General features: G+C 45.4%; 1 protein-coding gene across 2 annotated transcripts in view; it reads right to left on the reverse strand.

Moving 5' to 3' along the window:
- Nucleotides 1–12,937, reverse strand: part of DUS2 (dihydrouridine synthase 2) — a 143,094-nt gene that overhangs the window by 94,370 nt on the left and 35,787 nt on the right. For both annotated transcript variants that reach the window (XM_078868507.1, XM_078868508.1), the window contains one exon: nucleotides 3,593–3,653. In XM_078868507.1, the coding sequence (XP_078724633.1) occupies nucleotides 3,593–3,653 (61 nt within the window). The remainder of the gene's footprint in view (nucleotides 1–3,592; nucleotides 3,654–12,937) is intronic.

Genomic DNA, 12,937 nt, shown 5'->3' on the forward strand with positions numbered 1-12,937 from the left:
TTTCCCTTCTACGTGACTTTACCGAAAGAACCAAGAATATAAAGTTATTTTACTTTCGCATTTTTTCCGGAATTGAATTAAAAACTGATGACATACACATATGTCATCGAAATGGGAAAAGGTTGAAAGTATTCCTGGTGTACTGGCCATCTCTCTAGGTGTATCTTTATCAATTCTTATACCAGTAAACTTCAAACTTGCTGGCCAAAATCTAACATTTGCACCACTTGGCATTATGTTTTCTAATAATTCCTTAAATTTTACATTCATCATCTAAACTTGACATATATATACATTATGGCTGAGTATCAAAGTCTTTTAACTCCTTGATATTTTCAGCTCATGTCCTCCAGATTTTTGGATGATATAAATGTCTGCCCTTGCCTGGATCTACAAGGCAGAGAACATGCAACGAGCAGTATGTCTGTTTTACAGCTGGTTTCCGATAGAGAAAATGCAAGTTTAATTATCTTGAGCATTTTTTTAGCTTCTTAAATTTGTGTTCCTCGCATCCACAAGGTCTCTATAAGGTTAGAACACGCTGCAATACGTCACAAAGTTCCAAAAATTTAATCACACGTAAATTAGTTACGTAGCTTTAGGAGCAGTTTTTTCTAAGGTTAAGTAATTATCTTATCATAACCAACAATGTATTTGAGATATAACAAGAAAACACTCAACACACTCGTGAGATGTGATCGGAAGTAAGGCCACTGCATGAAACGTTGCCAATTTTATATATTTTTTTATTTTAAGGCCACAGTGCTGTTGACGAGTGTGTTGAGTGTTGTTGTTAGCTGTGCTTGTGCACCACTGCCAACGCAGCAGCATCACCAAGTCATTTGTTTAATTTCTGAGAGAGGCGCTCTTTAATATGAATGTGCGATTTACGATATGCGAAATATAAAGCAAGCTGGTAAAACAAAAGTATTTTGGAACACCTTCATGTAAAATGGATTACATCGTGCAAATTATATAATTTCGTTTTAAAAATAGTGATTCTGAAAAAAAAACTTCCAAACATGATAATAAAAAAAAATCACGGACAACTTTAAGCAGGAAACTTCACTTTCAAAACCTGCTTCACTTAATCTTTAAAACCGGCACGTCTTAAAACCCCTGCAAGACAAGTTTCAAGCTTTCTCAAGAAGTGAACATCCCCCTCTGTCATTTTGACCGCACGTCTGCCCCACCCCCCACCCCCCCGGGCATTCGTAAGAAGATTTATCGCCCCGAGTTCCCGTGCCTCCAACATGTGCTCTGTTGTCGGCGGAACAAACACCCGTATCGAGAAACGCCTCCCCCAGGTGGTTTGCCAATCCCTCTGGGGTGGTCGTGTTGAATGCTTCTGCTGTGTGCTGTTGAACATCACTGTAGCTTTTCGGGGAGTATGCATGTGTTGTGTGGTGCAGGACGACTCGTAGACTGAACTCTTAGTAAGGGCTTGAGACGGTTTATGAACACGGGTAACAAACACACCAGAGGTAGGTGTCCCCTACACTCGGTCCTTCACGCGGACCTCAGGCTTTATCTACTGCTAGCCTGGGCTATCTCTTGGGCTCTCTCACTCGAGTGGGGACGGGGCCTCATCCAACACCGCCCGACCGAGGAAAGCAGCACCCCACGTAATCTTCGCCGGCTATTGCAGACTTCTCTGAGCCCTAGCCCTGGTTATATCTTCGGCTCTCCTACTCGTAGAACCCGGACGGGGAGATCAGCCAACACCGTCCGGTCACGAGCCGGAGAGACCTCCTTCAGACGCTCTCCATCCCAGGCTCCCACAACGACCCCGCTTTCGTCACGGGGTCCCACGTAAGTGACATGACGTCATCGCGCCTCACAGCGCTCATGACGTCACGTCGTCATACTACTCCTCTACACATGTATGTATGTATGCTGAACTTCTTTTTTCGCATCGTACGTGGCCAACCCTGCTCATCGGAGGTGCGGGGGAAGGACAGGAATACGCCGCCAACAATTCAACCAATGCGCTTCAGACTGATGCCTCATCATAATTCTGACGACGATACTTTTATGGACACTATATATACTTTACACGAATCGAATTTCTGCCATCATTAACAATGTACTCTTACATCAAAGTCCCTTTGAGCACGAAATCATTTTGACTAGACTTGCATCATCCTCCAGACAGTTATCTTTGTAGAGCACTGAGCTCAAAGCCTGCCAGTTCAAACCCTCGTCAATGTCCTCTAATCCCATAACCCCCCTGAGTGACACGACCACCACTCAAGGAGCACTGCTTGGTAGGTCAACAGTGTATTTCCCCTTGTGTTGACTCTTACCTGCCATGGACATGCGTAATTTCCACCAAAATACATGTGTGCACCCTTATAAGCTACAAGACTCTTGTTGTTTTTACCTCTTACCCAAACCAAATGCTGTAAGGGAGATCGAGTTTCCTATACAGTAGGTTCCTCGGTTAACCGTGACATCGGTGAACGGTTTTTCGGTAAACGTTTCGCCTCCCATCGGATTCCCATGGCTTCGACTAAAGTTAAAATATTTGTAACGGTACGTGGACGTTATATGCACGCGGGCGGAAATTTCGGCCAATCGCAGCGCTCGAAAGTGAGCCGAGCCATTCCCTCGACCAATCAGCGACGCCCATTTATGTGTGTTTAGACCTCCACTGGCTTTGTTTAGCATTGCGCTTTATCTTTTGGCAGCGGAAACAGCCTCTCACTTGCAGACTCAGTGATTTTTATATATTCGATTAACAGTTATTTCGGTTAACAGTAGTTTTCGTGGAACGGATTAAAAACGTTAACCGAGGAACTACTACATTAACAATTTCACTCCCCCGCACCCCCCCACCAGTAACACCCTCCACCCCACCACCACAATGCTAACAGTGAATGACGACGAAGCATTACCGACTTAACGTGGCTTAAAGTGGGTGTTTAATTTTTGCTACAGCATGTTGGAGCTTTAAAGTGGCTGCCTTGCTTGGTGTTAAGTGTTTGTTGTAAAGAAGTATGCACCACTGCCTAAGGACTATCAATAACACAGGCTGAACCACCCATTTCCCCTTATCCCATTGTGAGAACAAAACCGCTAAAAACCCACGTCAAATACTTAATTTCTTACATAATTTTTTCGCAATCATCAAATGGTGAGCGCGTGTAATAATCAATGTTTTTTTGATGCACATACATTGTACGGAAGGGGTACACGTGACCCCTGCAGCCACCAGTGGCCACTACATTCACCAAAATGGGAAACCAAAGAATAGAACAGATTAATTTATTGAATCGCGACACAGAATCGCAACGATTCATTGGATCTCCAGGGAGATATCAACGTCACTTTGGTGAATTATGATGTACGGTATCGTAACGTTCATAACTAGCCTGCCGGATTAGCGGCATTGGGTTTAATAACATTCACAAGAGGGCCGTCGACCGTATTTCCATTAATGTATGAAAATTCAACAGAGCTCACATTTGCCAGTCCCCAGTGTTCCTGGAATCGATGAATAATGCATTCAATATAAAAGCCAGCGCACACAACGTGAACGAATACAGTAATTTAAAATGGCCGACGACATTTGGATGATGAGCACCATTACCTTGGTTGAATATTCCTTGGGGCAGCCCATGTTGACATCAATCGCAGCAACGTCGTGTTCCCTGAAGAACGTGAACCGACAAAAACGGGAGGTCATTACTTTTTTTCGAAGGGGGGGGGGGTGGGGGAAGGGGTGGGGGAGAGAAAAAAGAAAACATTCGCGGAGCAGCGAACGCCACGAGGAGTCTGCCGCAGCGTACCGCCTCGCGCGAGCTCAAAACTTGCAATCCGGAGGTGGCCATTTCGGTTCCACCTCCCGGAGAGGCGGTTGAAGAAAAAACTGCAGTGAGTTTCTGAATCGCCACCCCCACCCACTCCAAATCACCGCTGTCCCCCCAGCCACACAAATGGGTAACACCTCTTCCGAGATGTCGGGACAGTGTGGAGAGGCAGGCCCAATAACCAACAAGTGAGGCTTTCTAGCGCGCCGTCCAGAATTGCGTAGTTTCCTCCAGTTAGAGGCCATCCTGGCAGCAATAGAGCAGTGTGAGCAAGCAGTTGCAGGGCTGCCCCTTTACTTTTTTGAAATCTTTTTTAAAGTATTGTTTTCATAAAGGTGGGCATAGCGAGAGAAAAAATATATATTTTTGAATGACCCAATTTGCCCCACGGGAAGGGGAAAAAATTAGCGACACCACAGCACCGTCTCACCGGAGGAGGTTTTTAGCAAGCGGGCGTTTCGGTGAACGTTTGTCAATCCCCTGCTGGATGAGAACCAACCAATTCCAGTAAGGTATTGGGGGCAGTTGTTTAACCACAGTTCACCACGTTGGTCTGTGCGGATTATGAAGGTGAACAGCATCAACGTGGGAGAACAGAAGCATCGGACAACAAAGGACTGTCGAGACCTGCCGTCTGTCCTTTGCTATTAACGAGGATGAGTTATGATGCTGGTCAAGTGGCCTACGTTAAGTGTTGCCAGATTTTCTTCTTGAAAGGATTGTTGCGGTTTCCTCTTCTTTGCCCATCAGACTCCACAGCTCGCCGTTGTGTACATCAGAATCACACTATTTATCCTGGAGAAATCCGATGAGCTATGAAGCTCTTTTTCACAGATGTCCAGTAGGGGCGTGGGTCAGAACGTTACGACAACAAACGGTACAAAACACGATCGGAGTGCAAAGTATAGGAAAGTAAAGCAAACCCGAAGAATAAATTCGTAAAATTGCACAAGTACACCAATTCCCAAGCTTAGCCAAGGCAGCAAAACAACAGCAAGAACAGTCCCAGACCACACCAAGACAACGACACACAGTCCTCCAATAAAGTTACACATTCAAATGTAACTTGTGATACATGAAGCACGTCCCCGCAGTAGCCTATGACAACCTGGAGTACACCGCGGTCGCCCATCCAGGCCCAACCCTGCCGAGCGTCTGAGGTCTGACGAAATCGGGTGCATTCTGTGTGGTATGGACCATTAGGTTTTGCTCCAAAAATCTAAGAGACTTGGGGGGGGGGGGGGGGTTATGCAAGGGGGGGGGGGGTAGTCGCAGGAATTAAGATGACCACAGGCTATTCTCGCCGGTGTGCCAAACGCGCAGTGGGTGGAATGGCAGGGAAGGGCGGCGTGTCCCAACCCTCTCCGTGTCCCAGCCCTCTCCGTGTCCCAACCCTCTCCGTGTCCCAACCCTCTCCGTGTCCCAACCCTCTCCGTGTCCCAACCCTCTCCGTGTCCCAACCCTCTCCGTGTCCCAACCCTCTCCGTGTCCCAACCCTCTCCGTGTCCCAACCCTCTCCGTGTCCCAACCCTCTCCGTGTCCCAACCCTCTCCGTGTCCCAACCCTCTCCGTGTCCCAACCCTCTCCGTGTCCCAACCCTCTCCGTGTCCCAACCCTCTCCGTGTCCCAACCCTCTCCGTGTCCCAACCCTCTCCGTGTCCCAACCCTCTCCGTGTCCCAACCCTCTCCGTGTCCCAACCCTCTCCGTGTCCCAACCCTCTCCGTGTCCCAACCCTCTCCGTGTCCCAACCCTCTCCGTGTCCCAACCCTCTCCGTGTCCCAACCCTCTCCGTGTCCCAACCCTCTCCGTGTCCCAACCCTCTCCGTGTCCCAACCCTCTCCGTGTCCCAACCCTCTCCGTGTCCCAACCCTCTCCGTGTCCCAACCCTCTCCGTGTCCCAACCCTCTCCGTGTCCCAACCCTCTCCGTGTCCCAACCCTCTCCGTGTCCCAACCCTCTCCGTGTCCCAACCCTCTCCGTGTCCCAACCCTCTCCGTGTCCCAACCCTCTCCGTGTCCCAACCCTCTCCGTGTCCCAACCCTCTCCGTGTCCCAACCCTCTCCGTGTCCCAACCCTCTCCGTGTCCCAACCCTCTCCGTGTCCCAACCCTCTCCGTGTCCCAACCCTCTCCGTGTCCCAACCCTCTCCGTGTCCCAACCCTCTCCGTGTTCCGTCCGGAGGGGGGCCGTGAGAAAGCAATCGATACGCATCAAATGTCAAAACTGCGCGCACAATAGGCGCGGTGGCCAGGCCATCGATCAGCAGGGGGAGGGATGACAAAACGATGGTCTGCATCGCTCCCACGTAGCGCCGGCCGCGCTGTGGTATGCGTCGCTCAACACACACGCCACAATCTCCAATTTTACCAAATAAAGTCACGGGTGAAGAAGAAGCAGCAAGCAAATGTGCCCATAATTCTTATTCAAATTGTGGGGGGGGGGGGGGAAGGTACTCCAATTTTACCAAATAAAGTCACGGGTGAAGAAGAAGCAGCAAGCAAATGTGCCCATAATTCTTATTCAAATTGTGGGGGGGGGGGGGGGGGAAGGTACGTAATAATAATGATTGTTATTTGCACAGAGCCAAGGTGGCTAGCTGTAAATGCATGTGTGTTACTGCTTTGTGTGTGGTTAGCGCATTGTGCCGTGGACTGCCGCGGATCTGAGTTGTATTACCGTCTGTGGTTAACATCAGTGGGTCGTGATATCTAAACCACTGAGCTCCCCTTCAGCAACCCGCACCGACCATAATTCAAACGTGCGCTCCAACAGCGAGCCGTGACGACGCAATGAGGTGGCCGAATGCCTTCAGGAAATGAACCGACTTCTGAACGATCGCAAAACACAACGCGGCGCCGCAACGGAGGAATTCGACGGAATTGGAGGTGAAAGGTGCAGAGATGAGCGTATGATTTGTACATTTGGGCAAAGTAAAGAACGAAGGATCACAGAAGTCTCTGAGTCGGCAGGCAGCAGGGACAAGATAATGAACACCTGTTGCAAAAAGAGAGTCGAGGCAAAGAACGTACAGCCCAAATGGAGACGTCTGAAATGAAATTGACTCGATTGTCATGGACAAATCCCAGATTGTCAAAGGCGTCTCTGCCCCCAGAGGAATTTCAACGCAAGCAGTAAATGCAGGCTGGGGCAATGCAAATTGGGCTTCCTCGTAGCCAAAAAAAAGAACAAGGTTAAGAACAAATTATAAGGCAGTGTTATAAGGAAGCCAAGTGGTTTCTATGGATATATGTTTCACCTTGTGAAATAATAAAATTACAATGTAATGAACCGCTTCGTGAAAATGGGGAGCAAAGTTAACAAGAGAAGAATGCGTTATCTGACACCACAAAAGGCATGTCGAAAAAAATAATAAGTTGAGTGATAAAATTGGGCGGCGGTGGCTATGCACGTAGCCAGCATTCCAGCAATAATGGAAATATAAATTTTGCCAGTTTAACTCGTAGGCTTTCGCGACCAATATGAAATGTATCGTTAAACTTGGCACCAATCAACACAGCCAATTAGTGAGGTTTGTCACGTAACGAAAACATGCCAATTTGTTACGGGTGGTGGCGGGTTTAACGACATTTATATTTACAAATGTTGCCGCCCTCCCTTCCCGTGGGTATTGAGGTGTCACAGCAGGAGGCGGGAGAGCAAATGTGGACTAATATCATCTGTTCTGTCTGCATGGGATTGAGATTTGCCCCCCTACCCCGCCACATAACACTGTGTAACAATAATTATTTTATTCCTGGTTAGTAAGTGTTATTTCGTCATTGCTTATGCCTCAAAAGTACAAAAAATTCCTATTATTCCCCACAAACTTTGCTTTTGTGACCAGGACAGTGATATTTAGAAATTTACCTATTTTGCAGAACATTCCAGATAGATTCAGTGCAGAGGAAACTGGAGTAACTTCTAGAACTTTCCAGTAATATAAGTAGTAGTATAAATACAGGGGCCTTAAGCCCACCGGTTCAGTTTAGTTCCAGCTGCCTAAGTGGATACATATCTGCGTTTTTCTGAGATGGCATCAAGAGGCTGCAAGCATCCGGACAGATGCATTTATCAAGAGCAAAAAAGTATTCTGTGGAAGCATCTGCTAAGGTGTGTGAAATCACGACGTCTCACGAAACGTCGTGATTTAATTTATTTTATTTTATACCTACATGACTTTACCGAAAGAACCAAAGAGTGTGGAATAATGCCTCAATAATTATTCTGTTTGAAAAGGAAAACTTTTTTTTTTTACTTCCCTTCTACGTGACTTTACCGAAAGAACCAAGAAGATGAATCCCTGCAGTCACGAAAGCTTTAAATCGAAATTTAAGGAAAACTTTGTTTGTGAAAAAGAATTTTAACTGCCACCAGCCTCATCAAAGTATTTCAATTGTACACAAAGGGCCACGGAGAGCAAAATAACTGACAACGTGGCGACCAGCCAACACCAGTGGAAGACTGGATTTATCAAATATGTTTCTACCATTGAGCACACACAAGCTATCCATAAGAATATGGAACAAACAAGTGAATATCAAATTCCACGATGCCCGTTTTGAATACAAAACATTGGAGTAATATGTCAAAGAGATACGCTATTTACAGTGACATTCAAAGATATGTTCTCAATATTAAAAGCAAGAGCTGCAGATTAATCATTTGATTGAGGCTTGAAAACAAATTGGTAAGAAATAAGTCGAATATTAAATTTAACCTGTGAGATTATATACGGCTTCCGGCAATATTAATATAACCATTCTGACGTTAATAACCTTAAAATCATGAGAACATTCGCGTGTTTAATAGCGCACTAATAAATTGTGACATAATTGATGCTTCAAATTAAATTTTCATTTAATCACATTGACCTCTGGCTCACCTGGTTGGCTGAACCAATGATGACCTAATTTTATATATCCGTGTATATCTAGCACCTACAAAATACTTCTTAGAATTATTCATAAACTTGGCAACATAACATTATGGTGGTTAACAGCATACTACCTAATCATGAGATAAATCGATTACTCCATATTATAGCATGAAGATTGGGATGTGACCTAGTGAACTAACTTCTTTGTTGTTTGTGCTTTTGGTTTTGGTGCCATTTCTTACTTTGTTTTTTCATTTTTTATTCTGGCTGGCAGTAGTAGGGTTTTCATCTGCTTTGGTAGTGGCTGTATATGGGATTTGATCCCGATATATAATTAATGTACAGCGTTATGGCATGCTATTAGCATGAATGACGCTTTATAGAATGAGAGTATTATTAGTAACTTCTGTTCTCCCTGCTTTGCTGGGACTAATGACGTCACCGCACCGACTTTAAGGCCTGGGTCGGGAGATGCCGCCACTTGCCAAGCAGGCTCAGGTGGTCGCCTGATGAAGAAGCTGGATGCAATTTCCAGCGAAACCTCGCATCCAGTCCGTGCATTGCCTCTCAACAGACCGGTTCGCCCACAGCTACGTCAATTGGCACATTCTGTTGAAATTGATTAAAAAAGTAAGAATAGGCTTTAGCCTTTCTGGCAATAAAACAGGTGTTAAGATTCATATTCTTGGTTCTTTCGGTAAAGTCAGAAGGGAAACAATAAAATAATAAAATCTAAAACAATATTTTTTTAACAATTAAATAATAAATATATAAAACAATCTTTGTATTATTTTATTGCTTCCCTTCTAAGTGACTTTACCGAAAGAACCAAGAAAATGAATCCCTGCAGTCACGAAAGCTTTAAATAAAAATGTAGGTGTTAAGATGTTCAAACACCGAATAGATAATACTGGTCGCGAAAAGCTACGTGCTAAACTGATTGGAAACCTATTGCAAGGCATCAAAAGCCTGCAATAACCACACAGTACTTGTGTCAATACATGCAAACAAACATGCTCTTGATAACATACGCATCTTCTTGGTTCTTTCGGTAAAGTCACGTAGAAGGGAAATAATAAAAAAATAAAACATAATAAAATAATGTAAAATAATTATGTTTTCTTTTTATTATTTTATTATTTCCCTTCTACGTGACTTTACCAAAAGAACCAAGAAGATGAATCCCTGCAGTCACGAAAGCTTTAAATCGAAATTTAACATACGCATCGTCTTTGAAACCGATTGGCCTACACCAGAGACAGCCTTCTCCATGGCCTTGTCTCATCAGTGTCAGACCAGAGAATAATTTTGGCGGAAGAGGGTGCACGACACCATTTGGCTCTCATAGTTACGCAATTTAACCCAAACTAAAAGCACCAATCACAATTTGGTTTGCAAAAGGCTAAGTACAAAATATCCAAAAAATGTATGGAAACGAATGGGTCATTATATCCAACCTAAGGAAATTAACGGTAACTTAATCATCAACACGTTCAACACGGATTTCCGTCCCATTGCTCCTTCTCCCAAATTCTTGCAACCTCGCACAAATCAAGAAATGCATCAACTCTCATCTACTACACCTTCAACGGTGCCATTTGTTTGACGGCCACTTGGCATTTTGATCCATCGGTGCCTGTGCTCGGCAACCGTGATGACATGTGTGCGAGTGTGTGCGCGTGTGTGTGTGCGCGCGGTAATACCCCGTTGCTATCTTCGCCGGGTGAATCGGTAAAATTAAGGCGAACCACCCGGGCACGGCACAACACGCCATGCGCTGGACACACGCTCGTGTGGGGAACGGGGGAAAAAAAAGAAAAAGAGATGAACAAAAAAATCACCAAAATGCACGACGGCATTCCCCGTGGAGAGCAGCTCCGGAGGAAGGGATGGAGCGTGATCAATTTTGAAAGCGCCGACTGGCACCTGGACAAATAGGACAGATTGCACCGGGCGCCACGGCAGCAATCGGGCCGGCAGCGAGAGCGCCGTTATTGGGAAGCCTTGCGGGTGCATCCCCATTGGCATGATTCCTGCGGCCGTACAACGGCAACGCTCGGCATTCGCGCCGCATTCAGCAATGTCCCCCGGCTGTCGTGGCCTCCTCCCGTGGGAGAAGGTTTGTCTCGTACGGGGATTATTTGTATTTTCGTAAAGAGATGCCGAATGGAAATGGAAGCGATGCGCCTTCCCCCCTACCACCACCCCCGGCAATGACTAGCAGCCCTCGGCGGAGTCGCGCTCGCTGTGCTGTGCAACGGAGGGGTTGATTCTCTGCCGGACGAAAATGAGTACCCCTGGACAGACGCGGCGCACGGCAACGCTGCAACATAAACCCGCACGTCCCGCACGGCAGACGAAGGATACGCAACGCAATTTTGGATGTATATCGGGTGATTTACATTGCGGGAGCGTTAGAGATGGTGAGGGCTTTGGGATTCCTTCATGTAACAGTGGATAGATCATGGCTGATGATGATGACAAGTTTCCAAATGCGACCGCATCTGGAGGGCGCCGCACAGATAGAGGCCGTGTTGATTTTAAAGAAAGAGGAAAACAGAGGATCGTGGACGTTGTTGTTGTTCTTACAATGACCTCCCGACTATGACCGAGCGACTTTCAAGAAATCCATCAAATGTCGCCTACTTCGGCTTAAACAAAAATACACTTCAGCCAGAAATGTATTAAATTTGAAACACTATGAAGGATGTATAATTTTCATCCTGTTTTGGAGTGTACTTTTGTTTGGAATTCCATCGTGGAGATGTGTCCAAAGAAACAAGCGAATCGTAAAAGCAGCGCGAGCAGCGGGGGACTGCATTCATAGTTTGTAGAACCCACGTAAAAAAAAACTCTGTCGCACATCAATAAGCGCGCATCATCTGTCGCACTTTGTTTACGCGTGGAATAAAAAAAAAACCCTCCCTAAGTGGATGCGGCTGTGTTGCGAGAGAAGGCAATGAAAGGAAAGCAGAAGAGAAAGTTGAAACATTTTGGCAGCCCCACAATGCTTTGGGGCTACAATGAGTTTGTCTGCATCTCAAGATGAAAGCAGTCTGTGGATAAGAGGTGCATTACGAAACACATCTGAAAGGAAGTGAATGAAGGGAGGATGGTCATGCCCTCTCCAACTGTAGCTTCATATTATTTGTTTCTTTCGGTTAAGTCACGTCTAAAGATAAAATAATAAATTAAATTAAATAATTATTTTTTCTTTAGACGTGACTTAACCGAAAGAAACAAATAATAATTCCTGCAGTCACGAAAGTTCTAAAATTAAGATTGTAGCTTCATAGTTTCGCTCATATTAAAAGATTGTATAATCCACTGGACGATCGCATGACCATACTTCACCATACTGGTCAGTATGTATAGGTGAAGGGTGCTGGGCAGGATAGGTTCAGATACCTCTCGTCAACAATGTTAGTTAGCCTACGTGTTAAACTGATCTTAGCCGTGGACGCGAGTCAAACACAGGTTGACGGATTTATAGTGCAGCACGCTAACCCATTGTTCCACAGATCGAGCCGTAGAGTATTGCGTTTCTTAATTCCAGACCTCAACAGTCCGCCATTTCGTTTTGTTATTCACATTCAAATAAAAAAATACTCACGGCACGTACAGAAAGCATGGGTAGACCACGGGGACTGCAGTTGAGAAACGATATATATTAATCCCCAAAAAAGTTTTACAATATTAAATCGCTTCGTTATACAGCATTAAAAACCTCAAATGCTGATAAAGAATAATTATGCTTGCGCTCGTGTTAATGTAATTGTGCACCCACACACACACAGATGCAGACCCACAACAACAAAACAAAAACACAAAACAAATAAGGGAGAGGGATCTCCCCTGTTAGTGAACAGGGGAAAGAGAAGACGCCACTCAACAAGAAGCTCCATTTCGATTTAAAGCTTTCGTGACTGCAGGGATTCATCTTCTTGGTTCTTTCGGCAAAGTCACGTAGAAGGTAAGTAATCAAATAATAAAAAATATATTATATTATTTCATTGTTTTATTTTTATTATTTTATTACTTCCCTTCTACGTGACTTTACCGAAAGAACCAAGAAGAAGAAGGTCCATCTCCACTCGTGCTGTGGAGCGACGCATTTCATTCCGTCGCTGAGCAGCAAACGAGTTTGGAGTCCGCGTGCTCACTCGCTGGGGGCACTCGAAGACACAAATGGCCACGTGCACAGGAAGTGTCACAACGAATCGGACGCTGTCAAGGAATCAAATCCCACG

The sequence above is a fragment of the Lampetra fluviatilis genome, chromosome 26 (genome assembly GCF_964198595.1).
Source record: "Lampetra fluviatilis chromosome 26, kcLamFluv1.1, whole genome shotgun sequence".
Classification (NCBI taxonomy): Eukaryota; Metazoa; Chordata; class Hyperoartia; order Petromyzontiformes; family Petromyzontidae; genus Lampetra; species Lampetra fluviatilis.